Source organism: Microtus ochrogaster, chromosome 1 (genome assembly GCF_000317375.1).
Source record: "Microtus ochrogaster isolate Prairie Vole_2 chromosome 1, MicOch1.0, whole genome shotgun sequence".
In the NCBI taxonomy this organism is placed as follows: Eukaryota; Metazoa; Chordata; class Mammalia; order Rodentia; family Cricetidae; genus Microtus; species Microtus ochrogaster.
In genome coordinates, this window is record NC_022009.1 from 47,721,655 (window position 1) to 47,744,421 (window position 22,767).

General features: G+C 57.4%; 1 protein-coding gene across 1 annotated transcript; it reads left to right on the forward strand.

The window, feature by feature from the left end:
- The first annotated feature begins 912 nt into the window (after window positions 1–912).
- Aspg (asparaginase) lies at window positions 913–21,704 on the forward strand. Its single transcript, XM_005343603.2, has 15 exons — window positions 913–1,137; window positions 6,324–6,432; window positions 7,156–7,267; window positions 8,500–8,625; window positions 10,005–10,088; window positions 10,834–10,960; window positions 14,238–14,350; window positions 15,122–15,304; window positions 15,416–15,529; window positions 16,065–16,187; window positions 17,277–17,372; window positions 17,615–17,778; window positions 19,110–19,196; window positions 20,671–20,770; window positions 21,012–21,704. The coding sequence occupies exons 1-15, from the start codon at window positions 1,056–1,058 to the stop codon at window positions 21,093–21,095; spliced, it is 1,704 nt and encodes a 567-aa protein (XP_005343660.1). The 5' UTR covers window positions 913–1,055; the 3' UTR covers window positions 21,096–21,704.
- The last annotated feature ends 1,063 nt before the right edge of the window (window positions 21,705–22,767 follow it).

Here is a 22,767-nt window from a genome sequence, read left to right on the forward strand (position 1 = left end):
TCTGTCCTCTTGTTTACAGCTGCCACTGTCCCCACCACAGCATTTTATCTGTTGCTATCCTGCCACTGGAGGGCAAACTCAAGAAGGATAAGAGCTACGTCCCCAGAACAGGAACTTAAAGACATCTGACCAAGTCAGAGAATGCCTCAACAGGAAACAGACAGAGGAGTAATGTCTGTAACAGTGAGTCACCCTGGCTCCTACGTGAGCTGGGACATCAGCAGAGATGGCCAGTGTGTTAACAGGGTGGGGCACATACTGGGTGACAAGTCAGTCTGTCGGGTCTCCAGAGGTGCCAAATTCATAAAAATACCAAAGGGCACAGTAAGAAGTCACGTCCCCCAAAGGGATTCCATGAGGATTCAAACCTGCTGCCACTGGGATCTTGAACTCTTCTAGGCGGCAGAATAAGTTCCATCATTTCACCTTGAGATAGCCTCACCTCCGCCTAAGGCAGTCTAGAGGACGTTCTCAGTTTCCTCTGGAGGCCTGGGTTTGCTCCGAGTCCCGCAGCATGCGGGTGGGTGGGCTGTCTCTGCATCACGGTTTCAATCAACTCTAGGGAGCCTGCAGCTCTAGTTCTGTCTCCTGGTACCTTTAGATCACCAGTGAGTGCCAGTATCCGGTGAAATCGGCTAATTCAGTCTAGCCCTGCTCAGAGGGTCTAGACCGCAATGCTGGGATCCCAGAGTTGTAGGGGCTGCCGGGGCAGGAAAATAGCACTGATTGGGCATTCTGGAAGTCCTCTGCCTCTGCACTAGGTGAGGCAAACCCAGAAAGCCCGCCCCATTCATGACGCCCCACCCCCTATGGCTCAGCCCCATCCCCATTCCCAGCAGACATCCTTCCTGCAGCACGCTCTACAAGTGTCCCGCTCTCTACTTTGAAGGCGACTCCTCCTCCGCCCCGAGGTCCAGCCCCTACCTCGGATCTTCAGCCCGCACCAACCAGAAGAGCCCCAGGCCTCCAGCAAGCCCCACCCTGAAGGCCCCACCGCTTCCCAGTATTGCTTTGCCTTTGGCTCAGTTCCCACTGAGGAGTCCACTGTCCTAGCAATGGCTCGCGCTACCGGACCTGAACGGCGGCTGCTGGCCATCTACACTGGCGGCACCATCGGCATGAGGAGCGAGGGTGGGGGTGAGTCAGCGTACCCAAGCCCCAGGCAGAGTGGCCTCAGGGCCTGGCCACTGGGCTCTCCAGGGCTCTCTCTGGCTGGGGGCGGGAACGCTTCCTCTGGTGGCTGGGAGTCTTGAAACCAGGTCCCTGGAAGGGGTGAGGGGCATGGTAACACTTCCCGACCTGAAGTGTCCCGAAGCCAAGGGACACAAGGACAGAGGAGGGAACTGGGAAAACTGCTCTATTCTGTGCCCAAGGCATTGGGAAAGATGCTGGAACATTCCACACCTTTGAACCTTAAAAGAAAGTCCTTGGGGTGTGCTTGCTTCCTTGGGGGAGACGGGACACCAGCAGAGCTGCTTGCCTGCTCTCTCCCCTGAGAATCCTTAGTTTTCCCATGGTAAGGGACAAGCTTGCCTGCCCTCTAGGAGCTTGGGCACTAGGGTCAAGGTCACCCAGACTGTTGGAAGGCCGTCCTCTGACAACATCCTGCTGCCTCTGATTGGGACACCCTGGTGAATGCCCCCACTAGCAGGTAGGACCATGGCCAGTTTGCTTGGCCTTCACCTGAGTGATGGATAAAGCAATGACACCCATTAAGAAGCTGAAGCCTAGAGGGTCAGTTACTGCCCCTGGGTTCTGGGGTACAGTGGATGCCTTTGGGCTGTGTTGGGGCTGTTCTGAGCCAACTCCTTTGAGAACACAGAGGCTCCTGGAAGGAGTGGCTGCTGGACCCAGGAGAAAGTGGGGCCAGACCAGGAGCAACAGTGTGAGGGGAACGGCCCAGGAGATGGCTCTGCGGCCAGGCCCGCTCCACCTCTTGTCGCTTCCCCTCCAGGCCTGACATGTGGGCACTTTCGGTCTTGTGCTCAATCGGAATGTCCTACACTAAGGAACACATGAACTCTGACACAGTCCCACCTGTGCTGACACTGTGCCCCATGCCCCCCTGGATGTTCCCATGGGCTCATCGTGTGTTAGGTTTCACTAAGAGTCAGCGAGGGCATGGTGGTCAGGAAAGCCAAAGACTCTGATGGCCCAAACCCCGGTGCAGTGGGGTGTGGGTTTTCAGATGGGGAAAGATCTTCTAGACCCTCAGAAGGCTGCTCCTGGCTCTGGGGTCTGCGAGGCCTGGGAAGAGGTAGTGACTGGCAGGCATCTACTGTGTGCTAGAAGCCCCTTCCTCGGAGTGGCGGACACTTCACCCAAGGAGCTCAGAGTGACCAGTAGTCTTCCCTGCAGAGGTACAGGCAGCTCCCAGGTCAGCATCTTCTGGCTCAAAGCTTTGGGCTCTGCTCCCAGACCAGCTGCTTCCAGGCCTTCGTGGGACCCCACATCCTGCAGCCGCTCACCCTTTCCCTCTTCAGAACAACTTTAGGGAGCCCTGGGCTCAGTCCGCAAGGACATGGGAGAACTAGAGAAGAGGTATGGCCTTTGGTGACAGGGACACAGGATCTGCACACGTGAATGAGTAGCCAGTGCTGGGACTTGGAGCCTTGGGGTCTGCCTCAGGTGTAGCCGAAGTCACCCCTTCTTCAGATACAAAGGGGTGAAGTGGCACTTTGATTTTCTCTGAAGGGAAAAGGTCTCCAGGAATGGGCGGAACCCAAGGCATGGCAGGTTGAGGATAAACCTATGCCTGAAACCTGGGGCTCAGGCAGGTCCCAGCCCTCTGCGTGCCCTGCTGTCGAGGTTGCTGAACTGTGGGCTGCAGGCCCTGGATGGCCCCACTGGTATGAATGATTAACCAGCTTGGCCCTGCTTCTGTGGGCTCTGGCCCCTGGTGAGTGGGAGTGGTGGCTTTCGCTGCAGAGGAGCTGTGGAGATTGTCGCTGTTGGGACAGCTCGTGTGTCTGATGGTAAACACTGCCTAACACTGTGTGACGAGCCAGGAGAGGGCAGGAGAGGGCAGGAGAGGGCAGAGGTACAGCATGCCTCACCTCTTCACTGCCCCTTCCAGATGTCATAAGTCAAAAATCAACATGTGTCCAATGACCACAAGTCTGGACCCAGGCATGTGTGGGTGACACCTGGGCACTGTGTTAGCTAAGGTCCCTCTTGCCTGCTGCCCTTGGGAGCCATTCATTGCAGCCACCACGGAGGGACAGCTAAGCTTCTGCACAGAGTAGCCAAGGTTGCCTCCTGCCTAGTGGTCACAGCTGGCCCCAACCATAGAGTCTTGTCAGTTGGGATGATGCCCAGTATGGCAGCTACACAGGCCATGAGGTTCCAGGTAGGGTGGGTAGGGTCAGCATCCCAGGGTTGTATGCTTTGGGGGTGCACTCTGTGGGAAAAGAATGCAGCTTACAAAATAAGAGTTGGGGTGAAAGCCAGTGTTAGAACACTGAAAGAAATCACAGCAAATTCTAATTTGAAACACTGTTGTAGAATCCAGAAAAATGGTCTCATTGGCGGCTCCTGGCCTTCTTGTCTGTTCCTTCACACTTTTCCCCCTCCTAGCACCTTGTCACATGATAACAAGTTTATGTTTCCTCTCCAGAAAGAAAAACATAGGAGAGTTTAGCTTTCTTTTGGCTGGTTTTGATGCTTCCCAGATGCCACCCTTCAAGGTGGGCTCTCAGTCCGTAAGCCCTCAATCCAGTTCATTCTGGCCTCACCAGTGTGCCATGTGTCCCCAGGAGCCATTGCCCATGGTCAGAGACAACGTGTCCATCATCCCCTAGCCTAAGCACCCATCTCACTTTCCCTGTAGGTGACTTCCAGGTTTCTATGGCTACTCCAGTGCCATCTGCTGTCAGGGGAGCTCACGTGGAGAGGAGGTCCAGGTGTCCTGACACTGCCAACCAACCAGCATGGAAAGCCTCAGGGACTGTCCCTCTTTCTGGAGACAAAGTTTAAAGTCTCAAGGCCTTGACAGAGAACTCTTCCTGCTCCTCCACCTCTGGTGGCTGCCAGGGTCTGTCATTCCTTTTGTCTGTAATGTGACAGCCCCCCTCTTCTGTTTGCCGCATTGTCAGGGGACAGTCTCTATGTGTTCATACATGAACACAAGGGTGGTCCTTTCGAGCCGCCCTCCCAGGGTATTAGACACAGTCATACCACCAGAAACTGTGTCACAAAAAACAAATGTGGTCCTGAGTGGCTTGGGTGGCCCCTGCCTGTGGAGGCAGGCTGATGTCCTGGTCACTCTGGGGGCTCTGGGGGCCCATGGGGCTGGCTGGACGTTCAGGGTTTATCAGTTTTCTGAGCTCTGTCCGTGAAACATTTCCATAAGTGGCAGCTACAGCAGCAGACAACAGCAACAGCAAACTGTACCCATGAAGTTTTATGAACTCCGTACCGGGCTCGGGGGGTTGGGGGAAGCTGGGAGACAGGGGGTGCCTATTGAACCTGGGGGCATCAGTGGTGGGGGACAGCTGTGTCAGCTCCGAAGTCTGCAGGGCTCCTGACCTGCACCTGGGAGAAATGGGAGTCCATCTGATTTGTGTTTAACTTGTGACCATGTTCTCAAGAACCAGGTCCAGCCGGCATCAGTGAAAGGCTGGCAGCAGCAGCTGGAGCTGCAGGCTAGCTGGGTACAGGAGACAGGGTGATGCTGCTGTGGGAGGAGGGGCTGGCAGGGGCCTGGGGCTGCCTGGAGTACCCTTATACTTACTAAGAAATAGGACGTAGCCCAGAGTATACTTGGGGAAGATGGAGCCCTGGCCAGGTGGTTGGCTGGATGCCTACCATGCCTGCTGACAGGAAGCTGACACAGGCATCAAACTTGCTTGGAGTCTGGCACTCCTGAGGCCTGCAGGTCTGCAAGCAGGGCCGAGCCCTCACCTTGGTGCTCCTCGGCTCCAGCCACATGTTCTGGAGTGAGTTACTGGCAGTTTGATTCAGGCGTGGTGTGGTGTGGGGAAGGAAAGCCTGCTAGGTCTGCTCCCCGCTGACCCTGACCAGAGATAGGAGATCCTCCCCAGAGCCCTCAGAAGTGTACGTCCTCACGACAGCACGTGACAAAGGCATCTGCAGATGTGATCAGGGAAGAGGCCAAGGGAGTCTGGCTTCGAAGATGGGGAATAGGGTAATAGCTGGGATTGAGCCCAGTGGACAAGGGTCCCTATGCCTGCAGCATGTGAGATTGATTCCGTAGTCAGGGCTTCGCTGCAGAAGCAGCGTGTAGCGTGCCCATCCGATGGTGGGAAATGACGGCCAGGCTGTCGAAGGACCAGGGTCTCGGCGATAGTGATGCAGCCATAGGAAAAGGTCTGGGCAGCAGAGACTGAGGCTGTCACCCAGTGACACCCAGGACTGCCACACCGCTGCCTCCTCCTGAGGTCCCGTGTGCTTCTCTGGGGACCTTTTTGTCTTCACTGCTGTGCGTAAGGATCAGCACGAGGGGCCTCTCACACGGGCCTTGAGAGAGGACTGCCTGAGGAGGTTACCCAATCTGCCCAAGGTCACAGAGCCAGCCAAGGGCAGAGCAACAGCTGGGACTTCGCTCTTGTCTCCTGGGACTTGTTTTCTGCCAGGCAGTAGTGCCCTTTAGGGTGTCCTATGAGCAGGGGTCACAGTGTTCCCTTAGATCCAGGTTTTGGGGATTTCTAATGCTGCAGGCTGGGTTGGGGCATTTGTGTGCTTGGCTCTCTGTTTAGGGGACAGGGCCGGAGCTTGAGCTGGACCTTGGAGGAGCTGTACACAGTCCATACCGGTACTCTGGGAAGCCTTGAGCTGGTCAGGGGGCTTATGGGAAGGGCATTATGGCCTAGGCACCAGAGATGACTTCCCAAAGGGGTTGCCTCAAGCTGGGTCTTGAAGTACCTACTGGATAAGAAATGGGGCAGGCGGGGGCAGTGTCAGCTGGTGGGAGTAGAATTGTGAGTGTCCATGGCAGTCACTAATTCCAGTCCTGGAGAGGGCCTGGCCCTATGGACTCCCCTTGGTGCGGTGTACAGACAAATTTGGTACAAGCAGAGGCAGAGCGGGGCGGAGTGGTGCTTAGCGCTTCTGGGACTGCCTGGGTTTGAGAATAGAACTCAACCAGGAGTCAGCTCCAAAGGACAATGCCAACGCTTCCAGAAGAAACTGCTACCTAAGTTCCCAGGGGCCTTGGTGGAGCTGAGGCCCAGCTCAGCTGAGGCCCGGCCCCTGCCCCAGTCCAGGACCTGACACCCAGGAGGAAGGGACGGGGGTCTGTCTGACTGTGGGAGTTGGTACAGTCCTGGCCTGCAGCCCACACTCTGCTTGGACTCTGTCTGCAGTGCTGGTTCCTGGGAGAGGCCTGGCTGCTGTCCTGAGGGCATTTCACCTGTTCCACGATGAGGAGTACGCCCAGGCCCACCGCCTGCCCGAGGACACGCTGGTGCTGCCGTGAGTGGGCATTCTTTGGGGCCCGCGGCAGGGACGGTGTGCAGCTCCCCTGGGGTTGAGAGGGTAGGCAGGGCCTGGAGCCAGAGGGTACAGCCTCTGTTTCCTGGGACTTCCATGTGAGCCATCTGCATGAGACATCCTGGACACTTCTTGAGTGAGGGCGCATGCGCACTGCGGTGTCTGCGGCTTGGCTCACTGCCTTCCACCTCTCCTCCCCACTAAGCTGAGCCCGCAGGGCCACGAGTAGAGGAAGCCCTAGCAAGCGTGGTGAGGATACCCCCGTCTAGGTACCTAACCTATCAAGAGAGCGGGGCTGACCCAGGGGGTTTTCCCTTTTCGGCGTGGCTGTCTTGTGTATCCTCACTGCTCTCAGCTACCGTACGCCCTTCATGGCTGAGTGAGGTAGACTTCTGCTCTCCAGGAGCTGGTCTGAACTGGTGTAGGGGATGACCCTGCTCAAGGCCAGCCTGTCTGCCTCAGTCTTTGTCCCTGAGCACTCCAGGTGATGTGAGACTTGCCTATGAGGTGGAGCCCATCCACACTAATCACAAAACCCCTTCCACGGGGTGGGGGATGGGGTTGCCAGGCACAGCCCCAACCATATCCCAGCACCCCACAGCCTACTCCATAGCCCAATCCAGAATGCCATAACCTTGCCCATACCCTAGCTGGAGAGAGCAGTGGAGGTGGGGCAGCATGGGAGACAGGTTCTGCCTCCTGCAGCCCGGCCAGTCCTGACCAGAGGATCCTCTACACGGTGCTGGAGTGCCAGCCACTCTTCGACTCCAGTGACATGACCATCACTGAGTGGGTTCAGATTGCCCAGACCATAGAGGTAGAGGGTGGGAGTGTGGGCGGGGCTATGAGGCGTGGGCGGGGCCGGAAGGCTGGATTGGACTGGAAGGTGGGACCTAGCAAGTGGGCAGGGGGAGGTTACGGTGCAGGAGGGCTGGAATATGGGAGGAACAAGGATATGGGAAGGGTGGGGGTGTGGGAGGGGCTGAATGTGGGCGGGACTGGAGGGCAGAGCAGGTTCCCTGCAGAAGCACTGTGGGCTTATGGTCAAGTCTGTCCACCTGAGATCTGGCGGTGACCTACAGGGCAGCGCAGCCTCAGGAAAGTGCTGGGTCCTGGGCCACACACTGTGCACAGTCTGAGGCCCTTTCTGCCACAAGAGTAGAGGCTGGTTGCTCATACTATTGGCCTGTTCCAGTTAGTAGTGTGGTAGGCCGTGTGGGGGCTGACTGGCTTTGTGGGCCTGACTCACCCCCACGATCTCAACCTTGGAGCTGCTTCTCTGCTTTACCCTGGAGCCGCCCCCGCCTTCCTTAGCTTGCCTCTTCTCCCAGGCTCCTGCCCCTACTGCCAGCTCCTAGTTGCCCATTTCTGGAGCCGGGCCATTAATGGGCACTCCCAGACTAGGTTGTGGTGGCTCAGGGCCATCTTCCTCACTTGTGACTGACAGGGTTTCCAGGCTAGGTCCAGGTGGTGTTCCTCTGTCGTGAAGCAGGGCAGGGCAGGCCATCTTCTGGGCCCCGACCCAACAGCCTGATGCGCTTCATAGCGGGTCGCTAAGCCGCTGTACCTCATATGGCCAGCAGAGGGCACTCCGCTCCATGAGACTCCCTAGTTCCTCTTTTTGTCTTTCAATGAGTCAGGAGGCTCTGGCAGGAGCCTCTTAGCCCTCAGAACTGTTGTCTTGGCAGCCATAGCTTTGGCTAGCATACCACCAGGAAGTGATGGTCAGAGGTGTCCAGCATGGCCAGTTTGCTCCTGGGAGGCACCAGCTGGAAGTCTGTGGAGCTGTTCCCAGCAGTGTCCAGAGTCCCTGGGACCCACATCCCCTCATTCTTTAGAGCGAGTTACAGGGGACTCCAGGCAGAGACTGGCCTTCCAGACAGGGCCTGTAGGGGGAGATGAAGTGGTGCCACGCCAAGCCCTCTGCCAGCATCCAGGCCTTTCCTCTTTCTCACGGCCTGTGAGGAGGTAGCTGCCTGCAGCCATGTTCCCCGGAGAAGGCCAGTGGTCGAGAGACCTGGTCCGCCCTGAGCTCATCCGTTCCAACAGAGACACTACACACAGTACCAGGGCTTTGTGGTCATCCACGGCACGGACACCATGGCCTTTGCCGCCTCGGTGCTGTCCTTCATGCTGGAGAACCTGCAGAAGCCTGTGATCCTCACCGGGGCCCAGGTAATATGTCCCACGGGTCTCAGTTCTCGGCGGCACAGAGCGGGCCTTGTCCAGCCCTGGGCTGCTGCCGGGGCACCTGTTTCCGGCACCGTGTCTTCTGTGTGATGCCAGTTAGGGTGTCTCTAGACACTTGAGGCATTGGCCCTGCCTGGCCATTTCACTCTCGCTGAGCTCCTACCAGTCCCTGAGACTAGGGACCCACGGGCTCCTGGAGGTCTTGTCCATTGAGGCCTCAAGAGTACCCAGAGCTGAGCCCCTTACAGCTCTGCCACGTGGGGTTTCCTTTCTTTCCTCTTCTCCCTATTGGCTCCATGTCTGCTACCCACTGATACCACCTGAGACTCAGTATGGTAGGCACACATAGAGCAGTACAGGGGGAGACTCCCTCACCCCCACCCCGTTCCTCTTCTCTCTGACGCTGTCCCTAGCAACCCTCACATATGACATCCCCTTCTCTTGTCCTAACCTGCTGTGCCCTTCCCCAAACCAAGGTCAATGGAATGCTATGGAAAACAACTCTATGAGTGAAGGCTCTCTTGGGGTTTCTGATACTTATGGGTGACCATTAGAGCAATCCTACCCAAGTCCTTCAGAACCCCTCATGGGGCAGGGCCAAGGCCTCTGGACAGGATGGCAGCACCTGGGTCCTTTTGAACACAACCTGGAGGAGGTTCCACCAGGCAGGAGTGGGCCCAACTGGCCCCCACGGGAGACCTCTTGCCAGAGTGCCAGGTGTTGTTGGGAGTGGTGGCTCTGTCTCTCCCTTTTCCCAGAGAAGCACCTAGTATAGTAGCCCTACTTGGAGAAGACCCATGACAGGGCATCCCTAGCCTTTGTTATTCCCAGGGGAAGTGGGGCCCAGTGTGCTTAGATCTCCCCAGCTCGTGCGCCGTAGGAGGGTGCACAGTGCACCTCCAGGGGCTGCACTGACAACTGCCTGACCATTCTCTGGCCAGAGTCTCTCTGCATGTCTCACTTCAGTCCTGCCCACTGTGTCCTCTTGGGCACTGCTGAGCTACTCCCAGCATGGTGTGTGGCACACTTAGGCAGTGAAGGGACAAGCCAGGCTACCCTGCCTGGTTCCCAGCTCTTGGGGTAGTGAGGAAGCTGGGCTTTGCAGCCGTGTGGAATGGGGGCCAGAACTGGACCTGGGTACCTCCTGGTTGCTTCCTCTCTGTGGCAGCCAAATGGAGCTGCTTAGAGAAGGTTGGCACTGTCAGAAGAAATGCCAGTGGTTCCCAGCCTTGGGAGTTGGCTAACTGCCTCAGACCCCTGTCTCAGCTTCTCTCCCTGCCTGAGCCTGAGAGGTTTCCTGGAGTGGGGGAGCCGAGTATGTCCTGGCTCCCCAGACCTTAGCCACCTCTCTGACATCTCCCCAGGTACCCATCCATGCCCTGTGGAACGATGGCCGTGAAAACCTGCTGGGGGCCCTGCTCATGGCTGGCCAGTACATCATTCCTGAGGTATCTGGCCTGGCTACAGGAGCGGCCTGGGTGGAGGGTGGGACGGTGAATGTCAGAGAGCTTATGGTTATGGCCCACGTGGGGACCCACAGGCCAGAGGTTGGAATGGTCTTGAAAACATGTGTCCCTCACCTGGAATTGACAGAGCCAAGGAAGGGAAGCTGTCCCCCACCGACATTCTTGTCACCAGCCAGGCTTTATGTTGTAGATATTCTACACTTGTGTTTACATATACATGAGTCCATGGAAATGGACTGTGCCCACCGTAGGCTATGGAGTCTGTTGTGTCTCTCCTCATGGGCCCCCTGTCTCACCTGGCAGAAGAGGAAGAAAAACAGGTGGGTCTCTTACAGGCCAGGAGCCGCTTTGTCTGTAGCAGTCCCGGAGACTGGTGTTGTTAGGGTTAGCCATTAGGAAAGAGCAGCAGGCAGGTCAAAGGTCACCCCAACCTCCTTCACCCTAGAGGAGTCTCTTGAGTCACTGGCTCCCCGTACATGTGGTCTGAGCTCAGTAGCACCAGAGAAGAAGTGCTGGCTGGCGAGCCAGGGCCTCCCGCAGCCGTCCATGGGCTCAGTGCCCAGGCTCCCAGGGTCCCAGAGGACCGGGGCCTTCACTGGGTAGGTGCTGGCTAGCAGGACCCTGCCTGCTGGTTACCTTCCAGGTTTGGTGTGTTGATGGTGGTGGGGTTGGGGAGAACTGGAGGATGTCGGGGGACAGCTCTGAGTTTTTGTCTTTCCCTCCACAGGTCTGCCTATTCTTCCAGAATCAGCTCTATCGGGGCAATCGGACAACCAAGGTGGACGCGCGGAGGTTTGCGGCCTTCTGCTCCCCCAACCTGCCCCCTCTGGCCACTGTGGGTGCAGATGTCACAAGTAAGGGGATCTGAAAGCAGGGCCTGCTGGCTGGGAGTGAGAAGGGGGACCCTGGGGTCTTGTGTGGAGGTGAGAAGCCTCTGTGAGGAACATGGGCTCAGAGCGGGGAGGGGGGTCTGGCTCTTGTGGGTACTGTCACACCACATGACCCCCAGCCGGGAAGTCCCTCTCTATGACAGTCTGTGGCTCTGCTGCACACACGGGTCCTTCTGAAAACCTAGCTTTTGTGTTCCAGAGGGTCCTGGTCCTGGGGCTTCCATAAGGGCATAGCAGCTCCTTACCCTAAGTGTGGGCAGCCTCTGATGCCAGTCGGGCCTTGACTCTAGTGGCCCCTGCTTTTCCACCTTAGATATAAATCTGAAGGGCCTCTGTCTCTCTGAAATTGGGGCAGCTGCCTCCTGGTCCTTTAGGCCTGTCCTGTCCAGGTGTAGAAGAGAATCGAAGAGCCACTGATCCTGGGGCAGGTGCACCACTGCCCACGGGTGCCGGGTTCTCCAGCACCCGGACCTGCCTAGTAACTGAGGTTCTGGTCCCTGACCTGTCTGTGTAGTTCTAGCCTAAGACCCGTCTCAGGGAGGTGCTGGCAGGGCTATCTTCCACCTGGGAATCCTGCACCCAGCAGGACTGGGCTCCATGTGCATCATCAGGTTGGGTTGCTAGAGTCAAAGCAGCTCTTCTGACAGGACGATTGGCAGTGTCCCAGCTCTCTAGGAGGGCGGCGGCAGCTCTCACCCACACTGTGCTTCTGCTTGGGCACAGCAGATCCTGTGGGTGGGACACTGCGTTGCTGGGACCTGCAGGTGTCTGTTCTTGGTATTCTTCCTGTGTATCAGAAGCTGAGGTTCAGGAGGAGTAGACCCTCCAGAAAGGGTAGGGCTACTCCCTCAAAGCCTCCTCTCTTCCCTCCCTGACAGAACTCCAGGGTCTCAGCTCACCCTGGCTTCCCCCTGCATGCTCTTTCCTGCTACCCGCCTAGAATCTTCTAGGTAGTGAAAAACCCTAAGCCTGAACCCTGGTGTCTCTGGGGTGGCAGAGGTCCAGTTGCTATCTGGGGCTGGACCTGCTGAAGCTCCAGTGGAAGGGCCTACATTAGATGGTACCTGTGGTAGTCTATTATCCCATGTTTGCACCAGTGGCCCAGGGAGGGGAGCAGTGACTGTGAGCACTGCCCTGCAGCTCAGTTCTCCAAGCCTGAGTCACTCCTTACCCAGGCTCAGGGTTGGAGTGTCTCCTGTGGGCAGCGAGGCCTTCACCCTGAATCTAAAAGCCTCTGCCATGCTGGGGCACCTGGTCTGCAAGCCCAGCCCATCAGTAGCTTCCCTAGCCCAGAGCTGAGGCTCACTGTCAGTACCAGCCTAATATCCTGATGTACCGTCCTGCGTGTGTGGGTGTGTGGGAACCTGCACCTCCCCTTCTTGCTATTGTCAGGCTGCCCGGCCGGTTCTGACACTTCATGTTGAGAAATCTGGGGTTCTGCTCAGGGTGTGGCTGTGGGGCCCTGGGGAGGGGTACTGGGGCTCCTGGCAGCCACCCCAGGACAGAGTCCTGATGATCTGTGTGACGCAGGCCTCCCACAGGCTGCCGCCGACACTTCATATATCTTCGGGGACATGAGGGGAGCAGGGGACCATCCCTGATGACAGACAAGACAGACTCCAGCTGCCCAGTTTGCTCTGCCCTGGCACAGGGACACGACACACTGGGGACAGCCAGGTCTTGCTGGCCCTGCCTATTCCTGTGTGTCTGTGCCATCCCCGTTGTCCTTACCCCCAGTTCCTTCTTCCAGATCTGCCTCTGCTGGGAAGCCCTCCCATTGCACCAGAGCAGAGGAGCTGAGGGAGCGTTCACTCCTGCTGGAAAGGTGCCCTTGATCTTGCTGCCCACTAGCTAGGAGTCTTTTGCCATGCCTTTGACACACAGACATGTGGAACTCAGTGCCCTTCTCCGTACATGGGAGCCCCCTGCCTCCCAGAAGCCGCTGGGCCACCTCAGACGCTAAGCTAAGGGCAGACTTGACTCCCAGGTTCAGTCTGTCGCCTGGAACATAGCAGGGGCTATTAAAGCACTGACATGGCAGCCAGGGTGAGTCACTGCTGCCTTCCCCTTTGTGTTCCAGAGTCCCCGTGGGGAGGACTTAAAGATCCTAAGGAGAGGCTTCCTGGCTCCTAAGGAGGGTGGCTGTCCATGGGGCAGTCCTTTGTCTCCGTGCAGCCTTTCTCTGCAGCCATAACTCTTCTGGTGGCAACTAACCCCCACCCCCAAACCTTATCTGCCTGCCCAGCTGAGGTGCACAGCCCTAAATTAAAGGACATCTCAGGCTGCCATTGTGTGAGCTGATAGATGCCATAGCTGGTAGGGTGGGCAGCTTGCTGCTTGAGGACCCTGCTCCCTCTCCTGCCCCTCCTTCCCTCATCCCTCACCCCTCAGTGTGTGTTCAGAATATTGTCCAGTTGATTATCACATGTAACCGCTCTGGCAGACACAGCAGCCAGGCCTCCTGAGTCGATGACCCCTGCACCCTGCATCGGGTCAGGAGGACAGAGCACGGGCAGTCGTGGAGGAGGTGCCTGACTTCTGTGCATAGCTCCTCAATGGAGACCATTCCCCTCTCCAGAACTCAATTTTCCTGGGCTGAACTGGAGGACCCCGGGTGCCATTTAGTACCAACATCCCATCTCTGTTGGGCTGGAGGCATCCGAGTGGCCAGATTCATGAGGTGCAGGGGATAGCTTGCCATACCTATTCCCGCCCACAGCTAGGGCCTGGGCGTTGACCTTACAGTGACCTTTGACCCTAAGGACAAGATACTCTTCTGGAAGGTCACCAGTATGACTGTTCAAGGGATGCTGACCCCATGTTCCTGCTGCTCTCTTCCCTCCCCAGCCTGGGTGTGGGAGGGATGATGGGCACAGCTAGGCTGTTTGCCAGAGGATGCGGCCTGGCCTTCCTCTGGGACCAGCCTTAGCACGTGCCGGTCCCTTTGCTGGGAGTTCTGCGTTCCACGCACACTCTTCTTCAGCATAGGCTGGCTTGTCTGCCCTTCTCCCTCGCCCGTCAGCCATGATCCCCAACCCTCAGCCCCATCACCCTGGTCACCACCTTATTACCACTGCTTGGCTAGTGATCTTTCTCCTGACACCTCCTCCCAGCCCATGGGCTTGCCGTGGAGCCTGGCATCGGCCTGAGGGAGACCAGGATGGACAGAGAGGGTGGGCATGGCAGGCTGGGCTGCAGCTGCCTGTGACCTGCAGCTTTGACTCTTGTTCTCTGTCCTCAGTCAATCGTGAGCTGGTACGGAAGGCCAGCCAGAAGGACCGTCTTGTGGTGCACAGCAATATGGAGCGTGACGTGGGCCTACTGCGCCTTTACCCTGGGATCCCTGCCTCACTGGTAAGGAAGCCTGAGGGCCTGCTGCCTGTAGTGCTCTCCATGGCTCCCAGGGCCCCCCACGCTATAGGCTCCCTCCCTCTGTCTCACTCAGGCCTTTCTCAGGCCATGGTCTATAAAACCTGCCAGCCTACCGTTTGCACACCTTTCTTTCTCAGCTGGGCTCAGCTCTTCCTGGGCTGACGTCTAGCCTGCTTGGGCGCAAGGCTGAGCACTTAAGCCAAATGTGGGCTTCTTTGTGCGGACACTTGATGCCTGTGGACACTTGATGTGGGCGTGGCAATAGAACCCCACTTTCTACTGCTCCTGTTTTCTTTTCAGATGGGGTCTTAGCCTGTTGTCCAGGCTGGCCTGTGTGTCCTCTTCCCACCTCAGCCATGCTGGGTCTCTGCCTCTTCTCGTCTTGTTTGTGGCCCTCCCCCACTTCCTGTCACCAGCTTCTCGGTACCAGCTGTTCCTTGGGTGACTGGCACCTCCCTTACCTGTTATTCAGGATACTGGGCGGACACAAAACTGTCCTCTGTCCTTTGCATGGAATTGTCCAGCCTGGGGGAGTCTGGGCAGGGCCCTGTCTAAGGGCCTCCAAGTGTCAAGAGCCCAGCTCCTCCTGGCTAGCACTAGATGGATAGGGGAATACCAAGGCTCAGCTCTCCCCACAGTCAGACAGAGCCAGGCTACCCTGAGAGGGAAGTCAGACAGTTGGGAAGCCAGGACAAGCCCTGCTTGCTGTTCGTGCCGGCTAGAGCTCCCCCAACCTTTGTCCTGCCTACACAGGTGCGGACCTTTCTGCAGCCCCCACTGAAAGGGGTGGTCATGGAGACCTTCGGCTCTGGGAATGGGCCCACCAAGCCAGACCTGCTGCAGGAGCTGCGGGTGGCATCTGAACAAGGCCTGGTCATTGTCAACTGTACCCATTGCCTTCAGGGGGCTGTGACTTCGGACTATGCATCTGGCATGGTAGGGGGAGACAAGGGGCCTGGGGAAAGGTAGTGAGACAGCTTGTGTCTGGATTCTGCTGCCCTTAGCCAGGGGAGGTCTCTGACCCAACCTCCCTCTGCCCTCTCACAGGCCATGGCAGGAGCTGGCATTGTTTCAGGCTTTGACATGACGTCAGAGGCTGCCCTGGCCAAACTGTCCTATGTGCTAGGCCAGCCGGGGCTGAGCCTGGATGACCGGAAGAAGGTGTGTACACCTTGGACTATTCCAGGGACTAGAGCACCTCTGTGCACATGTGTGCCTGCTGACTCCTGAGGGCGCTGGGGTGGGACGGAGTACTTGTGTCTGTTTTGGAAGCAGAAGGGGAATTCCCTGTGGGATGATAGGGCCAATATTGACCCAGGTCACCCAGTCCACACTCTTACCCTTCTCTGGGGAGCCTTGGGTTCTGAGTTCCAGTTTAGCACTCCTACACTGCTCCTCATACCCTGTCCTGCTTCCTCCCAGGTGGACTCAGACTCACAGGCCTCCAGGACCATAGGCTGCCAGACCCTGGTTGAGGCCTTAGCAAACCCTGCGCTTATAGAGAAGGGGACAGTGTTAGCCTTCTTTGGGGGGATTAGTGGGGTCACACTAAGCCCTTATATGGGTAGAGCACTGAGGTGGCCTGCCAGCCCTGTGGCAGGCCCGTCTTCCTGCCTGGGGATCCAGGTCCTCTCAGCTAGTCAGAACTCCCTGGAGCTGTGCTGGCTCAGCCTACCAGCCTTGTGTCCTGTTCTAGCTGCTGGTCAAGAACCTTCGTGGGGAGATGACACTGCCTGAGACAGATGAGCACCAGTCCTTGCTGCAAGATGGCGTGTTGGGCCGCCGGATAGCATGGCTTCTCAGTCTGAATGGCAGCCAGGTACTGGCTGCAGTGTGGGGGAGTGGCGGGGCCTGAATACCCTCACGGGATGGCAGGACCCACCATCTACTGCCACTGTCCTGGCACAGGAAGAGGACCGGGAAGGAGGTGCGGGGTGGATGGTGCAGATTTGGAGGGATCATAGGGCAGAGCTGGGGAAGGGGCCTGTCTGCCTTGTGGAGGTAAGAGATGAGAGCGCCTGCCGCCGTAGCCAGGGCCTGTCAGTCCTGGCTTGGAGCTCAGACTTGGGTGAGCCTAAGCAAGGTGAGGGTGCTGTCTGTCCTAGACGTTGAATAGTCAGGGCTGATTGGGGTCTCTTCAAGACTTTGAGCTGGGGGTTCTAGGCCCCACACCTGCACCTTGGAATGTGGTCTAATTTCCCAGCTTCCCTGGAGGGCGTGGGGAAGCTGAAGACCCAAAAGCCCAGGAGGTGGCCCTTCCTAAGCAGCCTTATGAGCCAGCTGGTTAATTGCTCCATGCTGGCTGTGGGCGGTGACCTATCATTAGGGTGGCTGTGTGAGGTTCCTAAACCCTGGAGGGCCCAGCTGGCCAGAAGCTATCACAAGGCTGTGATTAAGCCAGCCATGGACGCTGGACAAAGTGGCACTTTGAAGGCCTTCTGGGACCTTGGAGAGCCTCTGGGTGCTCCAAGAATATTATATCTGTGTGCTTAGACCCTTTTGGTGGATGTACGGGGGCGGGGCTGCACCATTTCCCATGCTCCCTTAAGGATGACTTGACTCTATCATCCTGTCAGCAGCGGAGGCAGAAAATGAAACAGATTTTGGGGGTCAATGGTAGTTCTGAGACAGAAGATGAAAGGAACCTGGTGGTAGCCTGGTGACCTGGTTTTTTTTTTTCCCCAGGGCATGGGGACAGGTGGGTTGTGGGTGGGCATGAGGCTCCTGCCAGAACCCTCTGGTGGGGGCAGTTCTGGCACTTTCCTCACTTAGTGAGACCACCTGCCCCAGTATATAGGAAGTGGAGTCCACATAGTCAGGGAACTGTGGGTGCTGTCTGTTGTTACCCTGTAAACGCCCAGGGTCTCAAAGCACTGCGGTGTCCCATTTGCCATTGCCTTTCTGTTAGGAGGCTGATGCCGTGCAGGATGTCCTGACGTCCAGCCTGGCCCTGGCTGCAGCTCATGCTGGTGACCTAGACACTCTTCAGGCCTTGGTGGAGCTGGTGAGTCTCCTGCTGAGGGACAACACTAACAGGTGGGACACGGTTTACACGGATAGAACACTCTCCCCAGGGCCTCACCAACCCTCCAAAGCCATACCAGGCTGTGGGCTTACATACTAACTCCGAGGGCCTCGCTGGAAGTGGGTGGAGCTATAAACCGCACTTTTATCCTTCCAAGTCTCTGTGGCCCACCTGAGCTTGCCCGGCCCTTCTGTGAGGTTGTGTGCCTTGTGTCACCCTAGGGCAGAGACCTCAACCTGAAGGACTCTAGTGGTCAGACCCCACTGCATGTGGCTGCACGCAGGGGCCATGCTGCCGTGGTCACCATGCTGCTGCAGAAGGGTGTGGATGTGAATGCCCACAATGAAGATGGCCATAGCCCGCTGCTGCTGGCCGTGAGGGGCAGGTACTAAGGGTCTGGAAGCTGCAGGTGGTATGTGGGCTGGGCAGTTGGGGAGAAGGTATTTGCTTGGAGTGAGCAAAGATCAGATGGAACACGAGCAGGGCCAGTGAGGGAGGCCTGCTTCTGTGGGGCAATGGGGAAGGACTTCAGGGAGGAAATGGCCTCAGAAGATGCTGGCCGCGTCTCGGAAAGGAGAATATTACTGAGAATGTATGAGGAGCTCCTGTGACCCACACTCGGCCATGTGTACCAAGATCTGGCAGAGAAAGAGCTAGCAGAGGGGCTATGCCAGGCACAGATGTTCTGTGGGGAGGGGGGGTCCCTGACTGGCCCTCACCCCATGTGGAAGGGTGATCCTACCTGTTTGGGAATGGAATTCTGCTAACTCACCCATCCTCTTCAGTTAATTCTGCCTGATAGTCTCAGGTAGAGCAAGCCCTGCCCTGGCAATGCTAAGAGAGTGGGTGTTTGCACATTACCCAACAGCCTGTGAGGGAAAGGATGGGCCCTGTGGGTGCCCTTATGCCTGCCAGTTTCCCCGGTCTCATGCAGGAAGACTAAGCTACACTGTGTGACCCAATCGGGGTCCCTGTCCTAGAGCTGAGAGCAGTATCGGGTGCGGAGGGCATGTGTGCAGTGTCGGAGGCTTCCTCCCGTGATCTCTCCTGCGGTACACATGGAGACAGCTTGTCATGTGGTGTGGCAGTGGGATGGACCTGCCTGGCAGAGTCTTCTCCACCAGATCCACTTCTGGGTTCTCACAGCAACACACAGCCTGCAGACCCTGGGATGCTCAGGGAGGGGGTCTGTGCCCTACTGAATCCCCTGCCCCAGCAGGCAGCACCCCCTCCAGGTTTGACTCAGCCTGCAGAAAGGGCTCAGGGCCCAACTAGACCCCACTGTTCATGTCTGTCTGCCATAACTCATTCGCCAAGGGCGCAGTTGGGGGCACAACTGACTTAGTTTCCCTGGATCCTATCCTGGACCTAATCATAGAGGTCACTTCAGGAGTGTAATACAGTGGGGGCTGAGGGTAGGAGACTGTCTTCTGGGGTGCTGTTCCTAGCTGCACAGGGAGACCACCTGTTCAGCCAGCCGACTAGCGCCTTGTGACTTGGGACAGCCTCTGGCCCCAGACATGCTGTGAAGGAGCCTTGGATGAATGGAGGCCATGGACCTTGAGATGGAACCCTGTTGTGGGCAAAAAACCAAGCACTTGTCTGGAACTAGGCTGTGGGTGTCTGGGTGGGAATTTCCTGCCCCTGCCCTCCACCAGGCTGAATGAGGCCGGCAGGATCTAGGCCACACTGATAATCAGCACTTTTTCATGGCAGGCATCAGAGCGTCATTGGACTGCTGCGGACCGCTGGGGCTTGCCTATCTCCCCAGGAGCTGGAGGATGTTGGGACAGAACTGTGCAGGTGATGGCCTGAGCATCTCTATTGATGGTGATGGTCTCAGGGTCCAGGAAGGCAGTAGGGCTGCTGGGAGGGTCAGGTCAGCCAGGTGGGACTGAAGAGGGGAGAACCTGCACCCAGGTGGCCTGGCTTACAGAAGTACCCCCCCTCAAACCCAGTTACAGGAGTACCCAGAAGAACGGTCAGCAAGGGTGTGCGTGTGTTGTGGGCTTGGTTGGCATAAGGGAAAGAGAAGAGCGGGTCTGGGCTGTGGCAATGGGTGATAGCTGGGATTGGGTGTTATCAGTGATGTGTCCGTCCTGTCCAGGGTATGGTGATTGTCGTGAGACTTCAGACTGATTTGTTGGGACATCTTAGTCTCCCAGCCCCAATCTCAGGTCCCTACGCTGGTCTGCAGTATCCCAGGAGAAAAGTACTTTTACTGAACCACTCCCCAAAAGATGTAGGAGTAAGGAATAAATCGCTCACAGAGGCAATGGGATGAGGGCCCAAGAGGATGGAAGCTGGCCTTGGTTGGCTTTGAAGGGTCTCCTGGGGCAGGGTGGTTTAGGACTGCACCCAGGCAGACCTATTGGCTCCAGTGAAAGATAGGGAAACTGAGGCAGCGTGTGGACAGCTGGGTCTGGAACCAGCCATTCCGAAGGACTTCTGCTTTCCTGGGGCGGGGCTAACCTGAGCTTCTGGCTGGGCCAACCTGAGCTGCTGGCTGGGCTAACCTGAGCTGCTGGCTGGGCTGAGGTGTGGGAAACCAGTCTAGGTGAATGGGGAGGGCTGGAGGTGTTTCCAGCATGATCCACCCCAGAAATGATACAGTGCCACCTGGGGGCTGTGACTTCCCAAACAGGAAGGAGTCGTAGGGCCACTTGGGTCTCTTCTTCCCCAAGCTTACCCTGGGTGGGGCCTGGCTCTAGAGTGGAAAGACAGAGCTAGGGAGGGTGAAGACACTGTCCACGGACAAGGCTATTCACCCAGCCTTCCTCTATAGGGGAAGCCATTCCTGTAGCTGTTCCCCAGCCAGGATGCTCGTTCTTGCAGCCTACCGGGGTCCAGGGCCACCTTGGACCCTAGACCTCATGGTTCCCTTCTATAGCTACTGGCTGTCAGTATTTCCTTCTGTCTTGAGACAGGCCAGACACGTCATAGGTCTGCTGTGTTGTGAAATATGAAACTGGCGGGGGGTGGGTATGTGCATGCTCACGGATATGTGTGTGTGTGTGTGTGTGTGTGTGTGTGTGTGTGTGTGTGTGTGCTCGTGCCCTTGACCTGAGTCACAGTCACGCCTCATGTGTGAAACCAGACTCCAGGCCGCCTGCAGCTGGGACTCCTGCCTCAGGGCTGGGTGCTGCTGGATCAGCTGTTTAGGGCAGTCTTTGTAAGAATACCCAGGGCACTGGGAGGGGCACATAAGAAGGTAGGCAGCTGAGGGACCCAGCAAGTTCTGACAGCTTCTCTCTGCCTCCCTGTCCCCTCCTCCCAGGCTGGCATTCAGGGCGGACAGCGAAGGCCTAAGGGCATGGTGGCAGGCAGGGGCTGACGTAGGACAGCTGGACTATGATGGACGTTGTGCCCTGCAAGTAGTGAGAACCTCCCTCTTGTACACTATGCTGGAGTTCTAAAGGTCCTCAGCTCCGGTCCCACATCCTGGATCAGGAGCTGCCCATCCCTTCTAGGGATATATCTTCCTCAGAATCAACCCAACCCATGGGGTGTGTCCTGTCAGTCCCCAGGGTGGGGGTGGGGCATCAATCCTGGTGGGCGGGACTTTGTGGCTTCTGGGTGCTGCAGTCCAGGCATCCCACAGATCTCTCTCCCCTACAGGCTGAAGCTGCTGGGAATGCAGACGTGGTGGCCCTGCTACAGAGCTTTACGGACAGGATCAGTGCCCAGCCCCAGCCCCACTAAGTCCTGGACTGGGCTGATGTCCCCTCAGTGAGCTCCCATTGCTCTGCAGCTGGATCCTGGCACCTGCTATCCCAGAGCCTGTTCTGAGACAGCCTGAGGAGTGGACAGACACATTGTCCCGAGTCTTTCGTGGGCTCTGGGAGGAGCACAGTCTGATGGAGATACAAGCCACTGGGGCTTCATGCAGGCAAAGCTCAGCTTAGACCTTTACCCTACCCAATCTTGGGCTGGGAGACTGGACGACCTCGGCCCCCCAGCTCACATTCGTTCCCATCGCATTATTTGGTGCCTCTGGAGTTTTGAGACTGGCTGGGCTAACCCTATCTCCCGAGAACGGCTGGACTCCATACACAGAGCATCTGGGGTGGAGTAGGGGGAGCCCTGCCTCCAGACACCTCCTCAGCAGACCTTGCTTCCTAGAAGTCCTCCTTGGTTCTCAACCGGCCATCCTGCTGCAGCATGGGGTCTTCCTTACTGCCCAAGGGACCTGGGCACATACCGGCTGCGTCTGCTAAACTGCTTCCCAGCCTGTTGGCATGACACAATCTGGAGGTCTTTGTTGAGCAGAGTGTCAATAAAGTTGTGGGGACAGCTGCTGCGTGGCCTGGATGGGTCTGTGGCTGTGACTGTGCTGGCATGTGGGGAGGAGGCCCCAGGCTGTGGGGCAGAGAGCTGTCTCCGCAGTAGATGGTAATCCACTTAAGCAACCGTCCTTAGGCTGGCCAGGCATGGTAGGATAGGGTGATGTGGGGAGGGCCTGAATGAGTCCCATCCCCTCGGGCAGCTTTTGCCCCATCTGAACGTCCTGATTCTTCTCATCTGGAACTAAGTTACTTCTCCCAGGCAGCCTGGGGCTGAAGGGGAGTGACAGGAAGCCTTGGCATTCTGGCAGATACCCCAAGCATGGGGCATTTCCAGCTTCCATCTTGTTACTCTCTGTGTCCTGGGCATCTTGACACAGGTAGGCGCTGCGGGCTTTGGCTAAGGCACAATGGGACATACTTTAGGGAGTGGGTTCCTGCTCAGCCCTCAGTACACACATCTAGTTAAACATCTAGCAAGGACGGCCACCCCAGGCTAAGGTGTGAGACCTTAGCCAGCTCTTCTGCCACATATAGTCCTCACACTCTTCCTTGCCGGAAGCAAGGAACTGCCCTGGGCCTCAAGTCTCCTCTACCTTGTGCCTGCATAAGGGTGCGCATTTGTCCTTTGGGTCCCTAGACAGGAAAAACCCAGGCCCCCATGAGAAGGTACAGACCCCGAGAGCCGACCCTTGGCATTTGGGTGAGCCAGGCTGAGGCTCCCCTACCCACGCCTTAGGCTCTTCAGCCTGGTTCCCAGGCCCCAGCAGACACTGCCCTGGCAGCCTCCCAGCTCCTCACCCAGACAGGTGTGCTCAAACCTTGCACAACCTGGCAACACCTGAGCACAGCAGGGCCCAGAAGCCTTTGCCCCACACCATTAGTGAATCCCTGCTGAGTGGGTGGAGAGGGGCCAGAGGGCATGAGCGTCAGAAGTCCTGATATCACCTGTAGGCTGAGACTTCCAGGGTCCAGAGCAAGGTAGTGAGGCTGTCAGACACGCCTGAGGAACGTGTGGAAGGTGAGCTCAGCCTGCTGTCCACGAGCAGGCCTCTCCCGAGGGACTGGCAGAGCCATTGCTTGGAGTGCAC